Raw genomic sequence first — 27,475 nt, 5'->3', positions numbered from 1 at the left:
TATTCATTTGTCCATTACACACCAAATTCCAACATTTTGCCAACAAATTTGTTGTTTAGGATAAAAAACAAAATGTGACCACTCTCAAAGAAAACACAGGTTAGCTGAGATGACAGGCATATAAATCGTTAACTATTCCACATCATATATATATGTGTATAGACACATACGTGTGTACAGGTGTGTATTTGTATAAATGTATATACATGTGTGTGTCTGTATTTGTGTGCAGCTACAGGATGCACTGTCTACATCTGCCTGAAGGTGTCACTAAAGACCTCACAAAAGAGATTACATTTGCTTTGAATCTTAAAGGACTAGGAATTTCAGGTGGAGGTATTTCCATCAGAGAAAAAATGTAGGCACAATATGTGCACACTATGAAAAAATTGTACGATGAGCAAAATGTAAGGGATTCGATGGGACTGAAGCTTAGAGCAGGTGGCAGTCACCGTCTTTACTGTTCCATATTTTCCCTAAAACATTCATTTTATCATCTAAGTAACTAGACATTCGTATATAGATGTCTTCACCTACTACACTGAGAGCAGCGGTCATATCTTCTCTGTCTTCCTAGCACCTCACATAGTATCTGGTTCACAGAGGTGTTTAATAACTATTTGCTGAATGTTTATTGCTTAAGACTTTCGGGTCTATATTTATTATTTCCTACACTTGCTGGGTAGCACTGGTGGTTCATGAATTGTACTTCCTATTTATTTTGAATCCTCCCAGTTCCTATCTCTCAGTGTTCTACATGTAACAGGTACTAGACACAGGCAGGTGGCCTAACATCTTGAAATTACATGGACAGAAATTTCAGAGCTCTGTGAGCCCAGTTTTAGTTGAAATCATTGTGTAGACTCACCTGAAGCAGCTGTTCCTTGTGACTCAGACTATGGTTTAGGTGCTGAATGTGCTGCTCCCGGGTTCTAATCTCATTGTATTTTTCAGCCTCCAGGGTACGAAGCTGTTGGCTCTTACTCTGCAATTCTCCTTGAAGCTGCTGCAAGGCTTTTCGTAATTCCTGAATTACAGATTCAGATTCCCTTTTTTAAACAATCTAAAATTTTCACATGGTCAGTACATACGAAGACCTTAAAACTTCCAAGGGATATAGAATAAAACATAAAGTAGAAAAAAGTGCCATTCTTAACTAGACATGTATCAACCAGGATATGGGAAATGATAACTGTGAATGGAGGTAAGATGTAAATTTCATATTATACTTCGGTATACTTACTTTCTAGTTTAAAAATGATAGATCTATGTAACTACTTAAGCAGAACTCTGTCCCGCTGTGAACCTGGATCCTTTACAATAAGCTCAAGGACAGAATATTTCCACCATCCTTTTAAATCTTAAAAAAAAAAAAAGACAAAAAAACTGGGGCACTAGGTGGTTCAGTCAGTTGAGCATCTGACTCTTGATTTCAACTCAGGTCATGATTCCAGGGTCATGGGATCAAGCCCCATCCCATCAGGCTCTGTGCTGAGTGTGGAGCCTGCTTAAGATTCTCTCTTTCCCTCTGCTCCTCTCCACCCCCTACCTCTCTCTCTCTCTCTCAAAAAAGGGGGGGGGGGTAGGGGAGGGGCCTGGGTGGCTCAGTCGGTTAAGTGTCCGACTTCGGCTCAGGTCATGATCTCACGGTTCGTGGGTTCAAGCCCCATGTTGGGCTCTGTGCTGACAGCTCAGAGCCTGGAGCCTGCTTCGGACTCTGTGTCTTCCTCTCTCTGCTCCTCCCCTGCTCACACTCTGTCTCTCTTTCTCTCTCTCTCAAAAAATAAATAAACATTAAAAAAAATTTTTTTTAAATCAATAGCATATGCTCTAATCTAACAAGATAAAGGAACCACTTATGAATTATTAAAAAAAAAAAAGAAGTGGTTAATTGTACGTGACACTCCTTGGACGTTGGTTGTTGCTTCCCACAATTCTGTCTTGGTAACCTTTCCCCATCCTTCAGGAATAACCTAAGATAGCTGCCTTCACGGACCTTACCCAGACTCGCTTCCTCAGCCCTTCCTGTATATTCCTCTAGGACCCAAACATACCTCCTTTGCCTCATTTCAGTCTTTACCACACTAAAATTCTCTTTCTGTGACTGTCTCATACTACACTACAAGTAACTGAACAGGAAAGAGCCTGTGATATTCACACTTGCATTTCCAGAACCCAGCCTGATGTCTGGCACATGGCATGAGGGCAACAAATGTTGAGCTGAATTAACTGGATCAAGTGAGTGACTCAAGGGTTCAACACAAACTGTCCTAATGAAAAGTTATTATCAGGGCCAAGTCAGCACTTCTGGCCACAAAATGATTACTGATTTACCTGGTTATGTTTCCAAGAAGCCTCCTTCTGCTGTTCTCTCTCATGGGCTGCAGCCTCTACAAACTGCACACAACGTTTGGCATCCACGAGTTGGCGTTCTTTCTGGCGTATGACCCTTTGGAGTTTCTGTATTTCGAGCTGGCTACAGAACAAGGCACTCTGAAGGTCAAGCAGAGCCACCTGCTGCTGAGCTGGGGAAGCACCCTCGGAGTTCTGAAAAGAGAGTAAAAAGCATAATCACAAGGAGGGCAAGCACTGAGCAGCGAAGAGGATCAACAAAATTAAGACTGCCACCAAAAATGGCAAGTCCTCAACAGGAGCCTCGCCTCCTGTCCTACGTCTGACCCTCACGTACATGAAGTTGTCCAAGCTGGCTTTGGTGCAGCATTTCTCGAAGCTTTGCCATTGTGTCATTTTGACCTTCAATCACCTGGTACAACTCCTCGGTCTGAAAATGAGACAGGGAGTACCAAGCATGTTAGGAAACTAAAAATAAATTCCATTATCTTGCCTGTATAGATTTTAGAAATACCAATTTTGATTATACTCCAGTTTTTCTAGGCTAAGATCTGTCAGTCTGATGATCTGTTTCTATAAAATACAGAGTATGTGTCTACCTTGATGGAACAAATCATTTCCTCAGAGGTCCCCAACTGCCAAATATTTACCTCATTTTCCCTGCTTTTCAGAGTTTCCTTGAGGCTTTGAATTGTACCATCTTGCTTCTGAGATGACTCCTGAGCTGACTTCAGTTCACAGCTCATTTCATTCAGTTTCTCCTGAAGAATCTGAATTCAGAAAAGAAAATGATTTCTTTTAACCTCGGATGCAACCAGAAAGTCTTTACTCAAATCTAGGTTTAAAGGATTTCCTAGAGACTATTACCTTGTTATTTTTTCCCCCCACAGAGAGTAACCATTAAAGTCCTAGGTCAATCATCAAGACAAAGTAGCAGATAATATGAAATTCTTCAATACTCAATTGCTTCAATTCTTCTGCACTGTGCACTTTAGAACTTTCTCTGTGATGGGCAGCTGTAATGGCCACCTGTCTACAAGTCACTGTGGATCCTTTACACAAAGACCAAGGAGCTCTGCTATCTAGGACAGGACAGAACACTACAGGGGTACACGAGGCCAGAAGCTCACCATCCAAATTGTGGGAACTGTTACAATTTTCTCCTAAATAAATGTTAGAATCCTTGGGCTATAAAGGGATGAGAAGTTAAGCTAAAATCAAAAGCACAAACCTCTTGTCTCGGTGCCTTCCACAGGTAAAGACTGCATTCAAGCCTTTTTTTTTTTTTTAACTTTTTATGTTTATTTTTGAGAGAGAGAGAGAGAGAGAGAGAGCGCACGAGCCAGTGCGCATGAGCATGGGAGGGGCAGAGAGAGAGGGAGACTCAGGATCTGAAGCAGGCTGCAGGTTCTGAGCTGTCAGCACAGAGCCTGACGTGGGACTTGAGCCCACAAACCATGAGATTATGACCCGAGCCGAAGTCGGACACTCAACCGACTGAGCCACCCAGGCACCCCAAGAACTACACTTCTAATCAAATATTCCTTAGAGAGCCCAGGTGCCTGGGTGGTTCAATCAGTTAAGCATCTGAGTCTTGATTTTGGCTCAGGTCATGGTCTCAAAGTTCCCAAGATCAAGCCCCAAGTTGGGCTCTGCACTGACAGCACAGAACCTGCTTGGCATTTTCTCTCTCTCCCTCTCTCTGCCCCTCCTCCATTCGCACTCTCTCTCAAAAGAAAGAAACTAAAAAAAAAAAAAAAAAACCAGCACACAAAAACAAAAAAAAATCCCTTAGAACAACAGGAATACACAGTATCCATCTTCCAAGTCCTACTCAGGGCCTGGATTGATCATACCTTGTTGGTGGCCTCTGTTTGCTGGATTTTTTCCTGGAGTTCTGCCAAGTGGGAATCAGATACAGACTGCGGAGTTATAATGGTCTCATCCGAATTCAGCTTCTGTTGTTTGTGTAATTCTTCAGTCATGGGCTAGAAAGAAGCAGCAAGACAAGAATTTGAGTTAAATGTAGCCAACAGTACATTTTATCTTCAACTGCTTCCAGCATCTTTTGGCAGAGGCTTAGAAAACCAAACGTGTTGCATGGATTTAGCAGTATGAATTCCTAAAGACAATCCTGTTCCTTATTGAGAGGACCAGTTTACTTAGCCCCAACTCCTCCCCCTATCTTTCCCTATGAACTCATGCAAACACTACAGAGTCAGTTAAAACAGATAAATTTAGAGTTCAAAGGGAAGATTAAAAAAAGAAAATGTTTATGATGACCAAATACTCACTTTATCCTATTTCCAATCAGGGAATTCAGTAAGCAAACCTATACCATCCATAAGAAAGGAAAGGTCTATTTCAACAGTCTTTCTTATAATATGCTTGTTCACATTACTGGAAAAAATGGACAGATTTTGAATATAGATTATCCATATCATATACATATCGATACTAAATTTCCTAAATTTGGTAATTGATATATTTTTTTAAACATTTAATTATTCATTTTTGAGAGAGAGACATAGTACGAGTGGGGGAGGGGCAGAGAGAGAGAGAGAAGGAGACACAGAATCCGAAGCAGGCTCAAGGATCTGAGCTGTCAGCACAGAGCCTGACACGGGGCTTGAACTCATGAACCATGAGATCATGACCTGAGCTGAAGTCAGACACTTAACCAACTGAGCCACCCAGGTGCCCCTAAGTTTGGTAATTATACTGTAGTTATGTAAGAGATGTTCTTGCCTTTAGGAAACATGCATACTTAGTATAAAAACTCATAATATCTGCAACTAATTCTCAGATGGTTCAGGAATACAAAAATAATGTGTCTATACAGACAGTGGGAATGAAACAGCAAATGTAGCAAAATATTAGCAAATGGTGAATCTGGATAAATGTTAACAATTGGTGAATCTGGGAGTTCTTTGTATTTCTCTTATGACTTCTCTATAAATTTGAAGTTATTTCAAAAAAGAGTAAAAATAAAATTAAAAATAAATTTGAAAATCCACTGTGGTCTGGGAAGGAGGTATGTTTAATAGGAATACCAATTCACCAAAAAGATTCAAGAGAAAAAAAACCCATATATTTTTTATATGATGTGATAATAAATCAGACTAAGACAAACTTATAGAACTGTATCTAATATTCATTATGAGCTAAAGGTACTAAAATAAAACTGTAGGAATTCATTGTGGCACTAAACCCATCTCCTCTCTCCCTGACCCTTCCCTTCCCACTCCCTACACACCCCCACTCCAATGAGAAAAAATATATACCCATTAGGAAGAGAAAAAGACAACTGCTGTTCATTTTCCCTTTCCCTCACACTTTTAAACTTTGACTACCATTTTCTAGGCAGTGGGGTTAGAGCTTAATTTCAACCTGTTCCTGCCAGCAACTGACTGGAAGTATAAAGATTTCAGAAAAAAAAAAACACAAAAAAAACCCACCCAAAACCCCCCCCCCCAGTTTTTTATTCTTCTAATGCTATTTACCAATTTTTAAAAACATCTCTTAAGTACCATAATATATAAAGCACTGTGGGAGTTGGGAATATAATAAAGGAACAAGGAAATACACAAAATCGCAGACAGTGACAGGCCTTCTGCTTTAAAACAGAAAAGCATGGTAAAGTGGTGAAGTTACTCAAAGTTGGTTGAGCAGTTACTTTACATTGGTTAAGGGGAGATCTGCAGGATAAAAAGCCAGTCCTTGAAAGAGCTACAAAACAATCTAGGCAGCAGAAACAGCTAATGGAAACGACCTAGAGAGGCTAGAAGCCTGAGACAGAAAGGTCTATGTGGCTAGGGTAGCACTTTCACATAGAAATATGAGTGAGCCGTGTATATAAGTTAAATTTTTGTAGTAAACTTCGTTGACTGCAGTAAAAAAATAAATAGGTGAACTTAATTTCAATACAATATTTTATGAGCCCATATATCTGATCAAAAGAAATTATCATAGTCATGGATTCAATATAAAAGCTATTAACAAGGTATTTTACTTCCTTTCATACCACGTCTCTGAAATCAGGGGTGTCCTTTACTCACAGCATATCTCAATTCAGAGCAGCCACATTTCAAGTGCTCAACAGCCACATAAGGCTAGTGGCTACGTAGCCGGCTAGCACAGGGCTAAAGTGTAATGAGCAGAGGACAGGAATACATGAAGAGGAAAGGAAAAGCAGAGGCCAGGTATAGAACTTCTACTGCAGGGTTAAGGAAGCTGGATTTCATTCTCATTGAAATGAGAATGGACTTTACTGTTTTTAACAGAAAAGTAATCCAATCGTATTTGTATTTTAAAAAGCTGCTTCTGTGGAGAATGGGCAGGGGAGCACCAGTAGGGACAGGGAGACCAGATAGGAGGCTGTTTCTGTTGTGTAGGTGAAAGAGAATAGTGGCTTATAGTGGCAGTTACAGAGGGGAAGAGAAATGGATGTATTTAGATGTGTTTTGAAAGGAGAGTCAACAGGACTGGAAGGAAGGAGAGGGACAAGGAGAATCGAAGGATAATGACTCCTAGAAAAATTGAGATATTTGTTGTTGTGGGTGTAACAGGGAGCTTTGCCCTGAGGTGCTGTGAATTAGGTCACACCCTGGGAGAGGTAACTATGTGAACAGATATTCACAATTCTAACTGATAAATAAATAATTTTATCATTTATTTAATGATAAAACATTCTCTACAAAACCTGGCTCCTCAGTTCCGCAGGGCAAAGAAACTATACAAACTAACCATGTGGTCTAATCCCATTTTACATGGAGACTTAGAGCAGGTAAGTAACGTCCGAAGTTACACAGGAAATCAGGAAAAGGATCCAGTTAAACCAGATGCACTGGAGCTGGGAATGTATCTTCCATCTCTGTAAACCCATTGCCTACCATGATGTCTGCAATGTTGTAGGGACCAAAAGTTTGTGTTTAGTAAGAGAACAAGACTAGAAACAAACACAATCAACAACAGTCCTAATTTCCAGTCCAATGCTCTAATCTTTCCATGACTCTTTAGAAATAAGACTAGATAGATATTTAATAGAGACATTTCATCAGCAACTTTAAAGCCAAAGAATGCCATAGAATAGTACATAATGAGTCTGTGTCTCATCTGAACCCATCTTGGCATTAATAATTGTAGGAAATCCTTAATTCTGTAAATGTAATGCAGTGACCTGAAGATATTTGTTTCTTCCTTATTCATAACTTTTTTATTAAATAATCTCAGAAAGATTATTCAATCTTCATCTCAGAAAACTGTCTTTTCAGATAACAGTCTGTCAAAAGAGCACTTAGCAAAGTCCCCTGAGTTAACAAGCTTCTAATGAATTCTTGTGAAATATCAAATACATAAACCAATCATTCCTAAGATGATTTTATAAAGCCTGAAATCAGTAATGCTCGATTTGGCTGAATCATTGCTAATTTCCAGACCACTGGTTACTAAAATCATATCATAATAATAATGTAATTTTAAGTTAAGCTGCTTTTGACTTATTTGGGACAAATGCTTTCCAGCATCAGAAAAGAGAATTGCTTCCAGGCCTGATGTTGCATAATGTATGACCTTTGGGCTAAAAAGGCAGTTATTTAGATCTTCTGGGTTAACAACATTTTTCTTGGCACTTGCTAGTCCTCACAATAGCAAGTCCTAGATCTTTAACTGCTGTGGTTTTCTATCCTATTGTTAATAAGAGGAGATACAAAAGAACCATCAACTAGCATAAAATTAAAGGCCTAATCTTTGACCAGCATCTAATGTTTATACCTTCCAAAGAGTCTGATCTAGGTTCTGTAGCCAAACAGTGAGAAGGATAAATTACCACAGTCACACAGGGGCAGACCCAGGCATTGCAAGACTTAAAGCAAAGATCTCCTGCTCTTTGAATTTAGATAGAAAAGGAAATTGCACATGAGCCCGAACTAAATTGAGGTTTACTAAGTGACCACACCCCTCCTATCACCGCTCTTCTAGTTCAGGGCCACACAATAAAGAAGGAAATTACCAGCTTCAATCTTTCTTTAGATATTTAAACAACCTTGGGTTTTTGGGCATACATTCTGTGGAAAGCAAGTGAGTCAATTTGCATAACACCAGAAAACTAGTAAGCCAGAGAGCTACACGGTTGCTATTTTTCTTTAATACGAGAAAGAAGAGAAAGAAAAAAAGCAATCAGAAGGAACTCTGATGAAATATTTCATAGTGCACAGAATGGGTTAAGTGGAGGATTAAACAAAGGAATCAAAATGACCTTACAGAACAATCTTTCTTTTTAGGATAGGAGTCTTTGTATTTGCAGTGGAATTTAAATAAAAAATTTTTTTCTTTCAGGGTTTTTTTCTTTCTACAAGCTAAGAACAGAGCTACCAAAAGTAACTTAAATTTACTTCTGTTCTTTTCACATTTGTTCAGAGAAATAGACAATGAGCAGTCTGCCTTTGTCCCGCTAGCTCTGGTTCTGACATAAAGCACACCAGCCTTAAGGCTCCTTAAGGAGCTTAAAAGTCAATCAGACTTAAACAAAAGGTCAGGGGTCCTAAATCCACATTTTATTTACAAACACCCTGAGCCCAATTTAATCATTCTATTTGCACCCACATCCTTAATTACTGGAGAAAATGGCACAACAATTAAATGCCTTGATTCTTCAAGCTGAATGTTTTCTCTTTCCTCTTGTTTTGTTATTGTACAAACAGTAAAGAATCTAAGCCAGGTTGATAGCAGAAAGGTCACACACTACAGTTTTAAAGGTCTATTTTTTTTCCAATGTCCAAATTTCATGAAGTAAAGGTACAGTCTTGACCTAAAGGTACAGTCACCATAGTTAAAATGTGCTCATGAGAATGATCAATCTCAAAGCTCCACTTTAAGAAATGAATGCAAAGCAGAGCACTAGGCATTCTAAACATTTTATACAAATGAAAACACATTTTAAAACTTTCTGATATTCATCCTTTTTCATAACACTTCATATATGATGTTTCTGACTACTGTGCATAAATTTAAAAATACTTCTCCTATTTTTCTGCTAAGTTCTTACTGTGATGCAAATTTTATTTATAATAGAACTACTTTTCAAAAATTTTAAGTGACAAGCAACAATCTCATTTATTATCAAGCTCTAGATTTCTGGGATGATGCTGACTGGTAGCAGGCTTTCCAAAATGCCTTCTAGGCTGTCCGCTTTTGTAATGGTATCACTAAATTTATCGGGGTAGAACGTGCCAGATGTTTCACAAAGTTAACTGCAGTTAGCATCCATTGTTGCTGCAGAAATAAAGTAGCATCTGTCGGGTCCCTGAATATAACTAAACTTGAAAGGTTGGTATGAAATCAGTTGGGCAGAAATGAACAGCTCACATTAAGATCAATTACCATCTTCTGGTCACTAAGAAATTCATGAGTATAATGGATGATGGGGGGGCGCCTGAGGGGCTCAGTCAGTTAAGCGCCCAACTCTTGATTTCCGCTCAGGTCAAGATCTCACAGTTCGTGAGTTCAAGCCCTGCCTGCATCAGGCTTTGCGCTGACTGTGTGGAGCCTGCTTGGGATGCTCTCTCTCCCCCCTCTCTGCCCCCTACCCTGCTCAGGCTCTCTCTCAAGATAAATAAACTTAAAAGAAAAATTTAAAGAGTATAATGGATGAAACTCCTATTACCCAATAATGGAGGAAACCTTTCTTAATGTCAAACATCCTCTTAATAGAGTTCAGCGGGCAAACAGGCTGTGAACAGTTTTCACCTTAATGGTTTTAATGACAACACTTGAATTCCCAAGTTTCTTTTATGAACAAGTCATTATTAGTTTTCAAATGGCATACTTATTATAAATATTGCTCAGATAGTATAATACTTTGGTGGATTAACAGGTTTTCCCCAAACCTTTACCCTACGCTCTAATCAGTTTGAGATAAACCTTTGGGATGGAACACTTGATGCTCTAGGGAGAACTAGAGAACTCCCTTACGGAATGTGAGAAAACATTGATCATTATAAATGAAAACACCTATACATCTAAAAATGAAAACAAAGCAAAAAGAAGGGGGGGGGAACAGAAAAGGAGGTAAGAGGTTTAGTGCCAGATATAAGATTAAATGTCTTTTTATAGGGTAAAAGTCAATTAGGAATCTCTTTTTGTCTTAAAAGGTCTGTGATTTTGATAATTAACAGGAAGACCAATAGATAATATTACAAGGATTGTGAAAAGCAAATTCTTTGAGTGTGAACCACATACACTACAATGGGACACAAGCAAAGGTGCAGCAAAAGTGGGCTCAATGATTAGTTTTCTCAGGTGTAGAAGATTAACCTTCACCCAGGCAGAAATCATGTAAAGCCTGAGACCAGCTAACTATAATCAGAAAGGCGTTATGTAGCCATTTTGTATACCTGGACCCGAAGTGGTAAATAATCTTCACAGAGATCATCCCACAGCTCCTGCAAGTCTGAAATTTCCAAGGGATAAGTCACAGATGTCTTGTAAAGGGGTTTCAAAGACCTGTTAAGGAAACCGGAACTAACTCCATCTGTCATGATATGGCCAGGCCTGGCTCCAGGTGGGCTGGATTTCACTGGAATAGGAAGCTTGCTCCCTCGGGGACTCTGGATGGGCTTATAATCAAGACCTTTAATCATGCTAAGAGCTAGCTCCAGCTTGTGGTTACACATATGTTGTGGAGCCTGCTCTTCTGAACAACAGTCACACTTTGCAAGTTCCTTTGCACTTCTCTCCGTTTCCTCATCCTTTTGCTGTGGAGGACTAGCCTGCACACTTGCATCCAAAGATTCCACTGAGGATCCCGGTGTCCCTTCCTCCATGCTTTCTCCATCTGGGGCTACCTTTGTACTTGGTAAATCCGGTGGCCCCACTTCAGACAACGCTGGTTCTTCAGTGCAAATGCTGGTGGACCACCTGGTAGAAGGGCCACACGAGATACTTCTGGCCACCTTTCGAGGCACCTTACAAATGGCTTCATAGTCAGAATCAGCAACCCGCAAAGCTGCGCAACCACGGCATCTCCTGGGTCGGTTTCCAGGACCTTCCGAAGCATGGCAGCTGTGGAGCTCCTGAATCTGATCCTCATTTTCTACCCAACACTCAAACCCTGAATAGGCAAAGTCTTCCTGGAGCAGTGCAGAGTATCTGACATCAGGTAAGCCGGAAATGTCAACCGTCCCATTCCCTGCCTTGGTTTCCGTGACAGAGTCGTCGTTATTCTTACGATACATGCTAGCAATGCAGAACTTGAGGCGGTCCTTCTCCAGCAGCAGCTTTTGCAAGCGCTCAATAGAAAGAGCTTCGATCCGGGCAATAACAGTGTCGAATCTATAGATCCGATCAAGCATGAAAGCACACTTGCTGCAAGCAAACTCGGCTTTGCCATCCCGGGACACATCCTTGCCCAGGACATGCGAAAGCAGAACCTGGAGGTTGAGCTTAGATGCCGTGTGGAAGATCCAGCGCCGCTGGTTTCCGCACAGCTCCCGGGCACAGATCCTGCAAACCTCCTTCATCTTCTCTCTCAGCAGTTGCCAAGGTTCCCGGAGGCGGCTGCAGCCTGTTCACTCACTGGCACTTGATTGCGCGGCGTCTCCCTCTTCCGTGGCCTCCGGCGGGCATGGCACAGTCCGGTGGGGTCCCCACGCTGCAGGGGCGCACCTCTGCCACCCGCGCGCGGGCTCCGGGTACCAGGGTGGGCAGCCCCGCCCCGCCCCTCGGGAAGGGGGCGGGAGTAAAAAACGCCTTAAGGGGATGTTGAGTGACAGCAGCGCAGGCCGCGCTCGCAACCAGCCATGTCTCCTCCGGCTCTCTCTCCCGCCAGCCGCTGCGTCCCCAACGTCCTCCCTTTTAGCAGGCTGGGTTCGCCGTACAAGAGCAGCACCCTGCTGCTGACGCAAAGACTCGGAGATCGAGGATCAGATTTCAAGATGGCGCCAGCGGCTCGGCTCCCGCGGCCAGCGGCGGGTTCCTCTGGGAGCTGTAGTCGGGCCGTAAGCTCCCGACTGTGCGCATGCGCGGTAGCGAGTGCGTTCCCCCTCGCCCCCAGTCGGGTAGCCGCTCCTCGCGCTGAAACGGAGACCTAGTTCGCAGCGGGTACCCGTGGAGAGCAGGACCGGCGCTGGCCACTGCCAGGCTGCTTTCATCTGCTGAGGTTTCACCCGACGAGGGCACCAATCCTCTCATGGATCCTCCCCTCCTGCCCCAGCGGGATGACCCGAAGATCTGCGTTGGGAGGAGAAAGTTGAATTCCCTCCCCCTCTCTCCACGGGTAGCGCCACGTACTCTGGATGGAGCAGCCCAGCAGCGCCACTAGGTACCGCTGTGCGCCGCCTCCCTCCCGCCTGCACCTCTCCCCTACCCAGGCTGGTGCCGGGATTAAAAGGCCCCTCGGGTTTACAGCGGCGGGCGGGGAGACGGGGTTGACAAACCAGAGGTGGCAGTTAGGGCAGTTAGGGATTTTAGGAGGCTCAATTCAACCTCTACCTAGACTTTGGGAGTATCTAGAAAAGAGATCAAGTATTTCTCTTCCTTGCAGTGTTGGGGGCGGGCCGTGGGTTTAGCACTGCTGGACGATTTGACCTTTTTTAGAAAAGAAATCAAGAGAGGACACAAAGCAGTCATCCGAGAAACAGTCCAGCCCATACCACGTGAATGCAGCTGGTGAACCATGACTTTTAAGAATGGGCTTTTTCAAGAATGTAGACACCTGAGAATAGATTACCATCACCAAATTCTCTTTCAGGTTCAGGTGGACTGCAGTCCCTATTTGGGGGGTGGGGAGGGTACATAAACTTTAGAACGAAAGACCTAGCTTCTTTGAGCAAGAGTACAGAGTGTCAGTACTGATCTCTGCAGAATTAGGGCTGAGAATTTCACTGACTTCAGTAGGTACCCCGTCTTATTCAACCATATACAGTTGTCACCCTACCCTTGGATACAGAACTTAGAATGTGCACAGTGGGGGGAAGCTGGAGCTCCCGAGTAGGAGGTATCAACTTACATTTATAATAAAGAATTCCCTTGTTGGCTTAAGAGGCGTTGCAGACACCGTACAGGAAGAAAAACAGCCCCAGCGGATCACCTGGAGTCCCCCAACAGCAGGACATTTCCCAGTTACAAAAATACTGGCTTGGCCTTGTGAGAGGTTAAGGGCAGCAACAGTTTTAAGTATTTCTGAACCTCGTCTCTAGGACAGAGCCCATAACTCCTAATAAGAACTCTGAACAGGCCTCCAAACTTCTCATGGAGAATTAAAGGAGATGATTTAGAAGTGTTTTAACAGTACTTCGCTCATTAAATAATAGCTTATACTATTATTTCAATATGATAATAATGGAAATATTTTAAAATAATTTTAAAACTTTATGGGGCTTTGCACACGTAAGATTTTATTGTTCTCTTAATCACCAAAACAAAATCTTAGTACCTCGACAGTCCTTTGATCTGTGAGTTTGGAGGAGCTATAGAACTTTGCATGTGTTATTTCACTTAAAATATGCATGTTCTGGCCCTAAAAACCAAGAATGTAAAATAGACTTCCAAGGAAAACTCAATTACAGCTACATTTTTGCCTGCCTCTGGGTATATGAGCTTCAAAGTCAAAAGAAAGTAAACAACAATCTTTGGGATCTGTAGTGATCTATAGAGAGGCAAGGAGTTTCTGGACTTCCCTAACAGCCTGCCTGCCAGGACTATACCCTGTTGTACTCTGTCTTAAGTATAGTTCTAAAGAGCTGAAAGAATACAAAGGTCTTGGGGCGCCTGCGTGGTGCAGTCGGTTAAGCGTCCGACTTCAGCCAGGTCACGATCTCGTGGTCCGTGAGTTCGAGCCCCGCGTCAGGCCCTGGGCTGATGGCTCAGAGCCTGGAGCCTGTTTCCGATTCTGTGTCTCCCTCTCTCTCTGCCCCTCCCCCGTTCATGCTCTGTCTCTCTCTGTCCCAAAAATAAATAAACGTTGAAAAAAAAAATTAAAAAAAAAAAAAAAAGAATGCAAAGGTCCATAAAAGTACAAATTAAGACATAAGTCAAGTCCTCATCTTCGATTGTCGATGCCAGCCACATTTTCCTACTGAGGAAAATACTCATGAAACAAAGTAATTGGGGCGCCTGCTCAGTCAGTCAAAGTGGCCAGCTTTGGCTCAGCTCATGATCTCAGTACCTGAGTTCAAACCTCATATGGGGCTCTCTGCTGTCAGCGCAGAGCCCGCTTTGGATCCTCTGTCTCCCTCTCTCTCTCTGTCTCTAAACATTCAAAAAGAAACGAAATAAGTAATGAAACAAAGTGCTTTTCAGGAGTAAATTAAATAATACTTTGTATTATTTTCTATTACTTAGTAAGATTTTGCATCTGATTGATAGTCTCCAAACTTTAATGACAATATATAAGTAGCGTGGTGTAGAAGTACAAACCAGTATAAATGGAGAAAAGGCAACTTATCATTGAATAGACGTTTGCTCTCTGTAAGTAAAGATCAACATACAGAGAGCTATACATATCTAAGCTTCCAACAACAGATAGGAATAAATCCACTCAACAATCAGAAAATTCGAAGATAGCACTCTATTCACGCTTAGAAAAAATATTTAAAAACCATTATTTTGAAGTGGATAGCAAACTACATAATACTAGAACTGGTCCTAATGTGAGCATTTGGTGTTATATAATTTCACCCCCAGTAAAAGATCACTGGTGTATAGATAACAAAACTTTACATAAAAATTAAGAAATAAAACTTAGAGGAATGCCTGGGTGGCTCAGTCGGTTAGGCGTCCGACTTCAGCTCAGGTTATGATCTCACAGTTCATGGGTTCGAGCCCCACTTCGGGCTCTGTGCTGACAGCTCAGAGCCTGGAGCCTGCTTTGGATTCTGTGTCTCCCTCTCTCTCTACCCCTCCCTTGCTCTCACTCAGTCTCTCTCTCTCTCTTAAAAATAAACATTAAAAAAAAAAAGAAAAGAAAAAACTTAGAAAAAAATGTGATAATAAATTCAGCACTTCATGGTCCTTATAAATATCATCTTGGTCAAAATTTTGTATTTAGTTGGGGTGCCTGGGTGGCTCGGTCAGTTGGGCGTCCGACTTTGGCTTAGGACATGATCTTGCAGTCTGTGAGTTCAAGCCCCGCATCGGTCTCTGTGCTGACAGCTCACAGCCTGAAGCCTGCTTTGGATTCTGTCTCCCTTGCTCTCTGCCCCTCCCCCACTCATGCTCTGTCTCTCTCTCTCTCTCTCTCTCTCTCTGTCAAAAATAAATAAACATTTAAAAAAATTAAAAAAAAATTGTATTTAGTTAACACTGGCTACCTATGAGAAGGGAAGTAAAATTGGCGGTTGGATACTAACATTTACTTTTTTCATATATATCATTGTCATTTGAATTGTTGGAAATAAATGTGTATTCATGTATAATTTTTAATTTTTTTTAATTGGAAAATATTCTAAACAAAGACTTGTGCCTATTTAACACACTAACATCAGAGTCTAACTAGTAAAAACTTGAATCTAAAATGAGAATTTTTGTAATATATATAATAACTACATGTATTATATATGTGGACAACTTATATAAAGATTCAAAGAGGATAAACAAGTTATTAAATGGTGATTATGTCTGGAGGGTGGAATTATGGATACTTATTTTCTTCCCTCATTTGTATTCTATAATTTTCTATATTCAGCATGAATTGTTTTTGTGATAAGACAAAAATTGTTACTAAGAAACAGGTAAGGTAAGCACATTTTGATATATTTGTACAATACTAATCAGCAGTAAAAAAAAAATTCTGATACCCACAACATGAATGAATCTCAAAAGCATATTAAGTGAAACAAGCCATATACAAGTCAGTACATTCTGTGTGGTTCCATTTATTTTAAGCCTAACAACAAGAAAAATTGAAACCATAGTGATAGAAGTGCAGAAAGTGGTTATGAGGGATGAGACAGGGTAAGAATTGACTGCAGAGGGGCACAAAGGAATTTTCTGGGGTGATGAAAATATTCTCTATCTTGCTTTGGGTGATGTGTACATGATGTGTACAATTCTCAGTTGTACAATTACAACTCTGAGATCTATAGATTTTATATATATGTTAGCATAGTTCATTAAAAAGTAAAAAAGAGGAACTAAATATAAAATATGTATTACCCATAAACTTTTAATCTGAGAGATTTCTTTGGTAGGAAGTAACCTCCATTTTATCATAAGAATAGCTTTCAAAATTGGTTAAATAAAATACAGTCTAGAAAAAAATTCTATAAAAAGCCCAACTGCAAATTCAAAACTTTATAGTGTCTATCATATGAACTTTAAAAAATATTATTTTATATGCATATGCACACCACACATATGATTGAAGCATACTGTTAAGGTTAGACTTAGAGCTTCTGAGGTGATTTAGAATAGGATAATTACTTCTAAAACTTATCAAAGTTATATAATAAAAATTTGAGAACAGGTTTCATATTATGATAAGCTGTTATGAATTAAATTAATTTTATATATCAGCAGTTTGCCCTCAAAATACATTGATAAATGCATTCACAGCCCTTACCACCTATATGTCCTAGTGAAGTCATTAGTCGCTGGCCCTTAATTTCCTACTCTACAAAGTAAACATGTTGAATTTTTACTCTGGGCTGGTGGCTCACAGATTGCTGGGACCTACTTCCTAGAGTTTCTGATTCAGTTTGCCTGGGGTGGGGCCCAAGTATTTGCATTCCTAACAAATTTGGGTCGTGCTGATGCTGCGTCTGGGAATCACACTTTGAAAACCACTGAATTAGAACTATCCTAAACTGTATTCAGAAAAATCTCAATCCAAAGATCAGAAGTTCTGTAGATAAATGGAAAAACCTATCAATGAAGAACTACTTACAGACTGTTGGATTTAGGGAACACATTCTCATTTGAAACAAAATTCCTAAGTAGTAATATGGTAGAGATCTTTTGCACGATCTCTATTTTGATCTCTAGATTTTGGGGCCTGGGAAGTATCTCTTGGAACGATTGCCACTTTTGTAACTCCTATGGTGGAGTGCTTCTGAGACCTAATTTTGGGCTGGTAAGGTGTTTCCAAGAGAATCAGGGAGGTGGAAAATCCCCATGTCCCAAACAGTTGTGTTAGGTTTCATTACTCTAATTATGACATTGGAAGTAGCTGTTCTAATTACTAGAAACTATGCCGAAAAAAAAGTGATTCTGGCAGAGAGGCTAAAGCAGATGAGGAAATGCAAGAATATCAAAGTAAAGCCAGTTAGGAGTTATGGTAACACAAGCATGTACATGGTTTCCCTGTGATGGTTGGAAATCTTTAAGAAGACACAAGCAATCATGCTTTGCAGTAATTAAAAAAATACAGCATTTTGGGGGTGCCTGGGTGGCTCAGTCGGTTAAGTGGTTCAAGTCATGATCTCAGGGTTCGTGGGTTTGAGCCCCACATCAGGCTCTGTGTTGACAGCTTGGAGCCTGGAGCCTGCTTCAGATTCTGTGTCTCCCTCTCTCTGCCCCTCCCCTGCTCGTGTTCTCTCAAGAATAAACAAACATTAGGGGCACCTGGGTGGCGCAGTCGGTTAAGCGTCGGACTTCAGCCAGGTCACGATCTCGCGGTCCGTGAGTTCGAGCCCCGCGTCAGGCTCTGGGCTGATGGCTCAGAGCCTGGAGCCTGTTTCCGATTCTGTGTCTCCCTCTCTCTCTGCCCCTCCCCCATTCATGCTCTGTCTCTCTCTGTCCCAAAAATAAATAAACGTTGAAAAAAAAATTTAAGAATAAACAAACATTAAAAAAAAAACACAAAAAAACCCACAGCATTTTGGAACACTTGTTTCAAAACCAGGAGATTTCCAGTTCAACTACAAATTGCAGTAATACCGTCATCGGCAGAATCCATCTTGAAATAGTAAACAGAGTCTTTCAAGTTAAGTTATTAAATACCTATAGCTGTTTAAGTAAATTTTAAAGTATATATTAAGTCAATCAACCAATGAGCAAGAATTTGTGCAAACTCAGTATGTCTTTTCTCTGTCTTCAGTGAGCTCTCAGTTTAGTTGAAGGGGAGAAAATGTGCATGCTAAAATTAGAACAGTTGATTGGTAAATGAAATGGTACTGACAAACTCATCGTGAATGCAGAAAAAGTTGAGATTGGTGTGTGCTGGTATAGTTGAAGGGGACAAGAATGGCACTTGAGATGGGTCTTACGTAGGACTCCAGAAAAAGAAAAGAGCATCATCAATAGTCTTAGAAGTGGGTTAGATACAGTGCTAGCCCATAGGGAGATGTTGGAGATTTCAAGGGGCATCTGAATGGCCTGGTTCATCCTACTTTATACAACTTATCCTCTATAATTGCTCATTTAAAGAACACGTATGAAGAGCCAACTGTAAGCCAGACACTAGGCTGTGGTGCTATGTAAGTCTTGGCAACTAGAATTTTTTTTAAAGGTTTTTTTTTTTGAGAGAGAGCACGAGCAGGGGAGGGACAGAGAGAGAGGGGGACAGAGAATCCGAAGCAGACTCTGTGCTGAGAGCAGCGAGCCTGATGTGAGGCTTAAACTCACAAACCATGAGATCATGACCTGAGCTGAAGTTAGGACACTCAACCGACTCAGCCACCCAGGTTCCCCTTGGCAACTAGAATTTAATGTTTGGCAAATGCAAAAGAATTTAGACTCAATGTTATAGACTTGAGCAGAGAATGGCATGGTGAAAACTTCATTGTAGGAAGATTAGCCAGGCAACAGGATGGATTGGAATTTCAGATTTTGGGATGGTTACAGGAAGACCTGCTAAAAAGCCATTGCAGTTATTCATATGTGGGGTAATATAAAAAGTCTGGTGTAGAAATGGAAAGAAAGGGGCGCCCAGGTGGTTCAGTTGGTTAAGCATCCAACTCTTGATTTCAGCTCAGGTCATGGTCTCATGATTGGTGAGATTGAGCCCCACATTGGCCTCTGTGCTGACAGAAGCCTGCTTGAGATTCTCTCTCTCTCACCCTCTGCCCATCCCCCATTTGTGCGCGCGCGTGCTCTCTCTCTCTCAAAATAAATAACTAAACTTAAAAGAAAAAAGAAATGGAAAAAAGTGGTAAATAAGAATTATTTTAAAGGACTGAACAGCGGGACTTGATGTAGAGAGGATGAAGGAAAAGAAACAATATAGGCGATAAGGGTTTTTGTGTCAAAGACTGGTAGAAAACATGGTCTAAATGAATAGAAATGTGAGAGTTGAGTTCATCTGTATAAAGGTAATGAAAAATCTGATTAGGAACATGCTGAGTTTAGGTGACTGAGAAAACTAAGTGAAAAATAACTAAGTGGGGCTCTTCTGCAATCAAAGCACAGGTGAGCTGGGGACAGGGTTTTAAGAATGAGAGCAATGGTTAACGTCAAAAGCTAGAGAGAGATCAGCAGGAGGGATAAGGTCAGCCATATCATTTCCTGTAACTGAGTGGACTTGTAAACTTCTGAGTTGTTACCTTTGGCTCCTCAAAATCCTTCCCTATCAAGCTAAACACTAAATTGGGATCCTTTTTCTGAACATCTCTAGCATATTCAGAAATGTTGCTTTGCGTTTTCACTACATTTTCTATTTCAGGTTCTTGAAACCTAAAACTTTTGAACGATGTCACATAGGCTTAGAAGCTTATGCCCCTCTAATCATCCTCCATACAATTTCCAGGACATTCATGGTAAAGATCCATCATTGTCCATTACCTATAGGATGAAGTCCTAAACCCTCAGCTTGGCATTTCAATATCTCTACAGAAAGATTCAACCTACTTTTCAGCTACATCTCATACTCCTTTCCTAATAATATGGTGACAGGATATAAATTGTGTTGTTGCCTGTATGCCCTGCCTCCCTCATCTAATCTGAAGGTCAGGCCCTCACCATTTAATTAACTCAGGAATTTTTGGAGAGCAAAGAGCAGAGGCTGAAGTCAAATGCATTTCCTGACTTTAATAAAATTGTAAACCAACTGAGAAGATTAAGTCAGGTGTCCCAGTGGGGAAGAGAAGAAAAAGAAATGTCTTTGAGGGCAACAGAAAAGGACGGGGTCAGATTTCACCCAGATCAGGAGACTAGGGATCAGAGAGTAACAGCGATCCACCTCCATTCCATATTAGTGCCCCCAGGGAAGCAGCAGGACCTGGGGGGGAGAAGGCAATGGGTGACTTAGAGAGGCTAGACTCTAGGTCAAGGGGTTCTGGCTCCATAAAAGCCTCTAATATAACAAGCTGTTAGAGCTGGCAGAACCATGCTTGCAGGGGTACTTCAGTGGTGGACCAATGGGAAGAGTAAATCCCTTGATGCTTTGGCACCTGATAAATCCTGGGAACCTTCACCTTAACGTAAATGAGAGAGTGGGGAGGAGTATGTACCAAACGGATGAAACTGAATTAGCCTGATTAGGACTGGGACTCAGGGTAACATTAAATTGATTTAAAGAAAGTAAAGAAATGTGATAAATCCTGCATGACTGAATTTGTGAGCTAAGAGTCACATCTACTTTGTACCTTCTGTAGGTGTTCATTGGGGCTCAGTCCTAGACCTTTTCACCTCCCTATTTTAATTCTCTTTCAATATCATCTTATCCTTTTCCATTTTTAAACCAGTAACTTTCCATTTGTATCTTATCCCAAAATTTTCCTCTGAGTTCAACTCTGAAATAGCCAACTACATATTTGTATCTGCAAATGATGTGTCAGAGACACCTCAAAATTACCATCATCCCCTTACCTATAATGGCCCCACCCATTCCTCCTAATTCTCTATTAGGGGTCAACAAACTATGAACTGTGGGCTAAATTCATCCCCTACCTGTTTTTATAAATAAAATTTTATTGGAACAGCCATGCCAATTCATTTATGTATTGTGTATGGCTATTTTTGTGCTACAGTGGCAGAAACCTTATGGACTGCAAGTCTAAATTATTTACTATCTGGCCTTTTACAGAAAAAGTTGGTTAGTCCCTGCTCTTTGTTTTCTTGAAAGTACTTACTGTAATTTACAATTAGCTATTTGTTTGGTTACTTGGTAATTTATCTCCCTTAATTGAGATGCAAGCTCCTTACGGGGAAAGGCTCTGCCTTTCTTTTTTCTTTTTTAATTTAATTTAAGCTTATTTATTTACTTTGAGAGAGAGAGACAGAGAAAGAGGGGAGGGGCATAGAGAGAGGAAGAGAGAGAATCCCAAGCAGACTCCACGCTGTCAGTGCAGAGCCCAACGCAGGGCTCAAATCCATGCAAGATCATGACCTGAGCTGAAATCAAGAGTTGGAAACTTAACCTACTGAGCCACCCAGGCGCCCCTCTGCCTTTCTCCTTCTAAATATTTTAAAAATATTTATGATTGAAATATAGTTGACATGCAACGTTGTATTAGTTCCAGGTGTACAAAATGGTGATTCGACAATTCTATACATTATTCAATGCTCACAATAAGTATAGTCACCATCTGTCACCATACAACATTATTACAATATTATTGACTGTCTTCCCTATGCCATACTTTTCATCTCTGTGGCTCACTTATTTTATAACTAGAAGTTTGTATTTCTTAATCCCCTTCACCTGTTTTGCCATCCCCTCACCTCTCTCACTTAGGCAACTATCAAATGTTCTTTGTATTTATGAGTCTGTTTTTTTGCTTTATTTTCTAGATTCCACATATATGTGAAATCATATGGTACTTGCCTTTCTCTGACTCATTTCTTTTTTTTTTTCTAATGTTTATTTATTTTTGAGAGACAGACAGAGCATGAGTGGGGGAGGGGCAGAGACAGAGAGGGAGACACAGACTCTGAAGCTGGCTTCCCAATGTGGGGCCTGAACTCATGAGCCATGAGATCATGACCTGAGCCTGAGTTGGATGCCCAACCAACTGAGCCACCCCAGCGGCCCTGTCTAACTCATTTCAAGTAGCATAAAACCCTCTAGGTTCATTCATGTTGTTGCATGGCAAGATTTCATTATTTTTTATGGCTAGATAATATTCCACTGTGTTTATATACCATATCTTCTTTATCCATTCATCTATTGATAGACATATGGGTTGCTTCCATGTCTGAGCTAGTGTAAATAATGCTGCAATAAACAAAGAGGTGCATTTATCTTTTTGAATTAGTGTTTTTGTTTTCTTTGGGTAAATATCCAGTAGCGGAATTACTGGATCATATGGTAATTCTATTTTTTAATTTTTTGAGGACTCTCCATATTGTCTTCTACAGTGGCTGCACCAGCCTACATTCCCACCAACAGTGCATAAGGGATCCTTTATCTCCACATCCTCACTTGCCAACACTTGTTATCTCTCGTGTTTTTGGCATTCTGTCATTTGTGTTTAGACATTCTGACAAGCATGAAGGGATACCTCATTGTGGTTTTGATTTGCATTTCCCTGATGATTAGTGATGTTGGGTATCTTTTCCTATGTCTGTTGGCCATCTGTCTGTCTTTTTTGGAAAAATATATATTTAGGTCCTCTCTCCATTTTTTAATTGGATTATCTGGTTTGTGTGTGTGTGTGTGTTGAGTTGTATAAATTCCTTATGTATTTTAGATATTAACCCCTTAAATATATCATTTACAAATACCTTCACCCATTCAGTACGCTGATGTTTTGTTTTGTTGATGGTTTCCTTTGTTGTGCCAAAAGCTTTTGATTTTGGTGTTGTCCCAATAGTTTAATGTTGCTTTTGTTTCCCTTGCCTGAGGAGACATACCTAGGAAAATGTTTCTAAGGCCAGTGTCAAAGAGATGACTACCTATGTTTTCTTCTACATTTTTTTCTTTTTATGGTTTCAGGTCTCACATTTACGTCTTCAATCCACTTAGTGTTTATTTTTGTGTATGGTACATTAAAGTGGTCCACAGTTTCATTCTTTTGTGTATAGCTTTTCAGTTTTCCCAGCATCATTTAGTAAAGAGACTGTCTTTTCCCCACTGTATATTCTTGCCTACTTTGTCATAGATTATTTGGACTCTCTATTCTGTTCCATTGATCTAGGTGTCTATTTTTGTGCCAGTACCATACTGTTTTGATCACTATAGCTTTGTAATATATCTTGAAATCTGGGATTGTGATACTTCTACCTTTTTCTTTCTTTCTTTTTTTTTTAAAGTTTATTTATTTTGAGAGAGAGAGAGTGAATGCAAGCAGGGAAGGGGCAGAGAGGTGGGGGGGGGTGGTGGAGAATGAGAATCCCAAGCATCCCAGTGCAGGGAAGAGCCCAAGAGTTGGACGCTTAACCTACTGAGCCACTCAGGCACCCCCGTTTATCCTTTTCAAATCTACTTTGGCTATTCAGGATCTTCTGTGATTCTATACAAATTTTAAGATTACTTGTTCTAGTTCTGTGAAAAATGTTGTTGCATTAATACAATGCAATGGATACTATGGAAATTTTAACAATATTGGTTCTTCCAACTCATGAGCATAGAATATCTTTCCATTTGTGTCATCTTCAATTTCCTTCATCATCATAAAATTTTATTTCTTGGTATTTAGTTATTTTTGGTACAATTATAAATAGGACTGTTTTGTAGCTAGGACTTCCAATACTACATTGAATAGAAGTGGTGAGAGTGGACATCTGTGTCTTGTTCCTGATCTTAGAGGAAAATCTGTTTTTCACCACTGAGTATGATGTTAGCTGTGGGATTTTCATATATGGCCTTTACTATGTTGAGGTATGTTCCTTCTAAACTTACTTTGTTGAGAGTCTTTATCATGAATGGATGTACTTTGTCAAATGCTTTTTCTGCATCTATTAAGATGATCATATGGTTTGTAATCCTTTTTCTTATTAATGTGATGTATCACATTGATTTGCAAATATTAAAACCACTCTTGCATCCTGGAATAACCCCATTTGGCAGTGGTGAATGATTTTGTTGTATTATTTTTTTAAATTTTTATGTATTTTTGAGAGAGAGCGCACGCACACATGTGTGAGTCCGGGAGAGGTGGAAGGAAGGGGAGATACAGAATCTGAAGCAGGCTCCAGGCTCTGAGCTGTCAGCGCAGAGCTTGACATGGGGCCCAAGTCCACAAACTACAAGATCATGACCTGAGCCTGAGTTGGATGCCCAACTGACTGAACAACCCAGGCACCCTGTGAATGTTTTTTTTAAAATGCATTGTTTGATTCAGTTTGCTACTATTTTCTTGAGGATTTTTGCATCTATGTTCATCAGAGATAATGGCCTGTAGTTTCTTTTTTTTGTAGTGTCTTTATCTGGTTTTGGTCTCAGGGTAATGCTGGCCTCACAGAATGAATGGAGGCATTCCTTCCTTTTGTATTTTTGGGGATAGTTTGAGACTAGAATTAACTCTTCCTTAAATGCTTGGTAGAATTCATCTGTGACATCACCTGGTCCTGGATTTTTGTTTATTGGGAGGTTGTTCTTTTTTTTTTTTTTTTTGCTGATTCAATTTACTTGCTAGTAATTGGTCTGTTCAAATTTTCTATTTCTTCCTGCTTGAGTTTTGGAAGGTTATATGTTTCTAGGAATTTATCCATTTCTTCGACGTTGTCCAATTTGTTGGTGTAAATATTTCATAATATCCAAAATAATCCTTTGTATTTATCAGTTGTTACTTTCCTTCTTCTTTCTTGATTTTATTTTTTTGAGTCCTTTGCCTCTCTCCTCCTCTCCCTCCTCCCATTCTTGCTCTCTTTTTTTATTTTGGATGAATCTGGTTAAATGTTTATCAATTTTGTTTACCTTTTCTCAAAAGCAGCTCCTGGTTTCCTTGATCTGTTCCATAGCTTCTTTTGAGGTATTTTGAATGGTATGTTCTAGGTATCAGTAAATAATCACTGAATGACTAAATGAATAAACAAATGCCTTTCCTTTTCATCTCTTATTAAAATCGTTTCTTACAGATCAGAATCTTCACTGCCTACCCCAGTCCATAATGTTTTTTTCTTTCTCTACTGCTTTGTATTTTGTTGCCATTAGTGGCTTTCTTACCTTCCAATTCGACTATAATCTCTAGAAGGCAGAGGCTAAACCTTATGCATCTTTGCGTTCTTCTTCCTTCACGTTATAGTACTTTGTGCATCGTAAGTGCTCAGTAAATATTTCTGATGAAGCTGTAATGAAATCCCTTATTTTTCTACCTCCTTTGCTGCTCTAAAGGGTCAGGACTATGGTTGCCTTAGATGGTAAGGCCTGTTTTTGAGATATGTTACCAATGAAGGTTGTGTCTGGGAGACAGTGATGTTGAATGAGGATTTATAAATGAGCCTCCACCTTCAACATTCATCAGCTTAAGAAGAGAATATGGAAAAGCTTCTTTAAGAAAGATCTCCTTATATGAAGTTGGCTGGAGCTGCCTGAGCTACTAATCCCTGCAAGGTTTTCAGCGTCTGCCTTGAGCATTTAGAGTGTGTTCTTGCCTTAACCTCCACGTCAGATCTCTCCATGGTAACGCTGGAATGTTTGCTATTTTAAGAAATACGCCTCACTGCATGCAGTGCTATTTACATTAGGTTCCAAACAAGGCATAAATGCAATGGCTTGAGTCTCTGCTGATTTGTGTAAGTGGGAAGGTCCTGATTGCTTAATGGATGCCTCACCCTGATTCTGTTGTCCTGTTTCACTTTCTAGGGCAACCACAGTGAAATTACACATTGATAAATATTGTTTATATTATACTGGGGAAAAACTGCAGAATAGAAAAATAAAATAAAACAAGAATTCTTCCAGATTTTCCTTTGCAAGTACATCATTTCCCCTTGCTTTTACACCTTCCACATCCAGTTTCATTTAAAAGGTTCTTTAGGGGCACCTGGGTAGCTCAGTCAGTTAAGCATCCACTTTGGCTCAGGTCATGATCTTGTAGTTTGTGAGTTTGAGTCCCACATCGGGCTCTGTGCTGACAGGTCAGAGTCTGGAGGTGCTTAGGATGCTGCGTCTTCCTCTCTCTCTGCCCCTCCCCCACTCTCACTCTGTCTCTTGGTCTCTCTCTCAAAAATAAATTTAAAAAATGTTTTTTAATAAAAAATAAAACATTCTTTAAAATGAAGCTTCTAGTAGAAGGGAAAAATGTCAATAAGAAGCACTGTCAGCTTTCCAGAGTGTAGGTCTTTATGTGCAGCTTTGTGAAAACACGGAGGAAGAGAAATACTTTGTAAACTTCACTTTATTAGGTTTTCTTTTTACTGAAAAAGATGTGGACCAGTTGCTTCAGCATGGCGGCCACAAGCTCCCGAGTACTCTGATCACAACAACATGCTCTTGATCTGAATGGACACGGAGGTTTGGAAGCAAACACAGAGTGATGTCCATCAGTGGCATGTCAAGTTTATGGCTTTTTCTGTTGTTGTTCCATGGAGTTAATTACATGATAGAAGTTCCCTAGGTGGCTCAGTTGGTTGAGCATGCAACTTCAGCTCAGGTCATGATCTTGTGGTTTGTGGGTTCAAGCACCACGTCGGGCTCTGTGCTGACAGCTCAGAGCCTGGAGCCTGCTTTGGGTTCTGTGTCTCCCTCTCTCTCTCTGCCCCTCCCCTGCTCACACTCTGTCAATCTCTCTCTCAAAAATAAATAAACATTAAGAGAAGTTCTTAAGTATTGTGTGTAAGTACCTCTAAAATGGATGCTGTATGATGTTTTGGTGGGATGGAAAAGGAAAAGAGCTGAGGGATCGTAAAATCAACTAAATCAAATAATCTTCATCAAAACTTCTGTCTTGATTGAGGGAAGGAAGGCTCGTTCTCAGAGATTATACCCAGTCCAGACTTTCATACTGAGATCACATGAGAAGTACTGATCTATGAGAAATGGGGTAAGAGGAATGTTTTCGCTTGGACAACTCAAACCTAGATGTGTAAGATCTGTGAGCTCTCCTTCTTCGAAAGCCCAGCTGCGGTATTCTCAGTTGTGAAGGGTCGGGGAGGGGCGGAGGTGGGGGTGGAGGCAGTGAGTCAGTGGCCAGAACTCTAGGGATGGCTTTGCTAGAGATGAGGGAAATCTTTGGCCTCTGTGGAGCAGGCCCAGAGCTTAGGAAATGAACTTGTGCCTTCCATTTTGTGGGGTTGTGGCTCCTGTGGTGAGAGGTGGCATGGAAGACAAAGCGTTGAGGGTAATACAGCGGCACTAAGAGGCTGT

General features: G+C 40.5%; 1 protein-coding gene across 19 annotated transcripts in view; it reads right to left on the bottom strand.

Annotated features, from left to right (window-relative positions):
* Positions 1-27,475, bottom strand: part of PDE4DIP (phosphodiesterase 4D interacting protein) — a 225,903-nt gene that overhangs the window by 68,686 nt on the left and 129,742 nt on the right. For 17 of the 19 annotated variants that reach the window (XM_040471481.1, XM_040471488.1, XM_040471485.1 and 14 more), the window contains 5 exons: positions 4,209-4,340; positions 3,003-3,122; positions 2,690-2,782; positions 2,335-2,547; positions 869-1,027 (listed from right to left, as the gene is read on the bottom strand). In XM_040471481.1, coding sequence (XP_040327415.1) covers positions 869-1,027; positions 2,335-2,547; positions 2,690-2,782; positions 3,003-3,122; positions 4,209-4,340 — 717 coding nt within the window. Of the gene's footprint in view, positions 1-868; positions 1,028-2,334; positions 2,548-2,689; positions 2,783-3,002; positions 3,123-4,208; positions 4,341-10,745; positions 12,002-27,475 lie in introns of those variants that run through there. The other 2 variants (XM_040471483.1, XM_040471494.1) reach the window with 1 other exon arrangement.

The sequence above is a fragment of the Herpailurus yagouaroundi genome, unplaced genomic scaffold, assembly GCF_014898765.1.
Source record: "Herpailurus yagouaroundi ecotype Mexico unplaced genomic scaffold, PumYag 77, whole genome shotgun sequence".
In the NCBI taxonomy this organism is placed as follows: Eukaryota; Metazoa; Chordata; class Mammalia; order Carnivora; family Felidae; genus Herpailurus; species Herpailurus yagouaroundi.
This window is presented reverse-complemented; position numbering and strand designations above follow the sequence as displayed.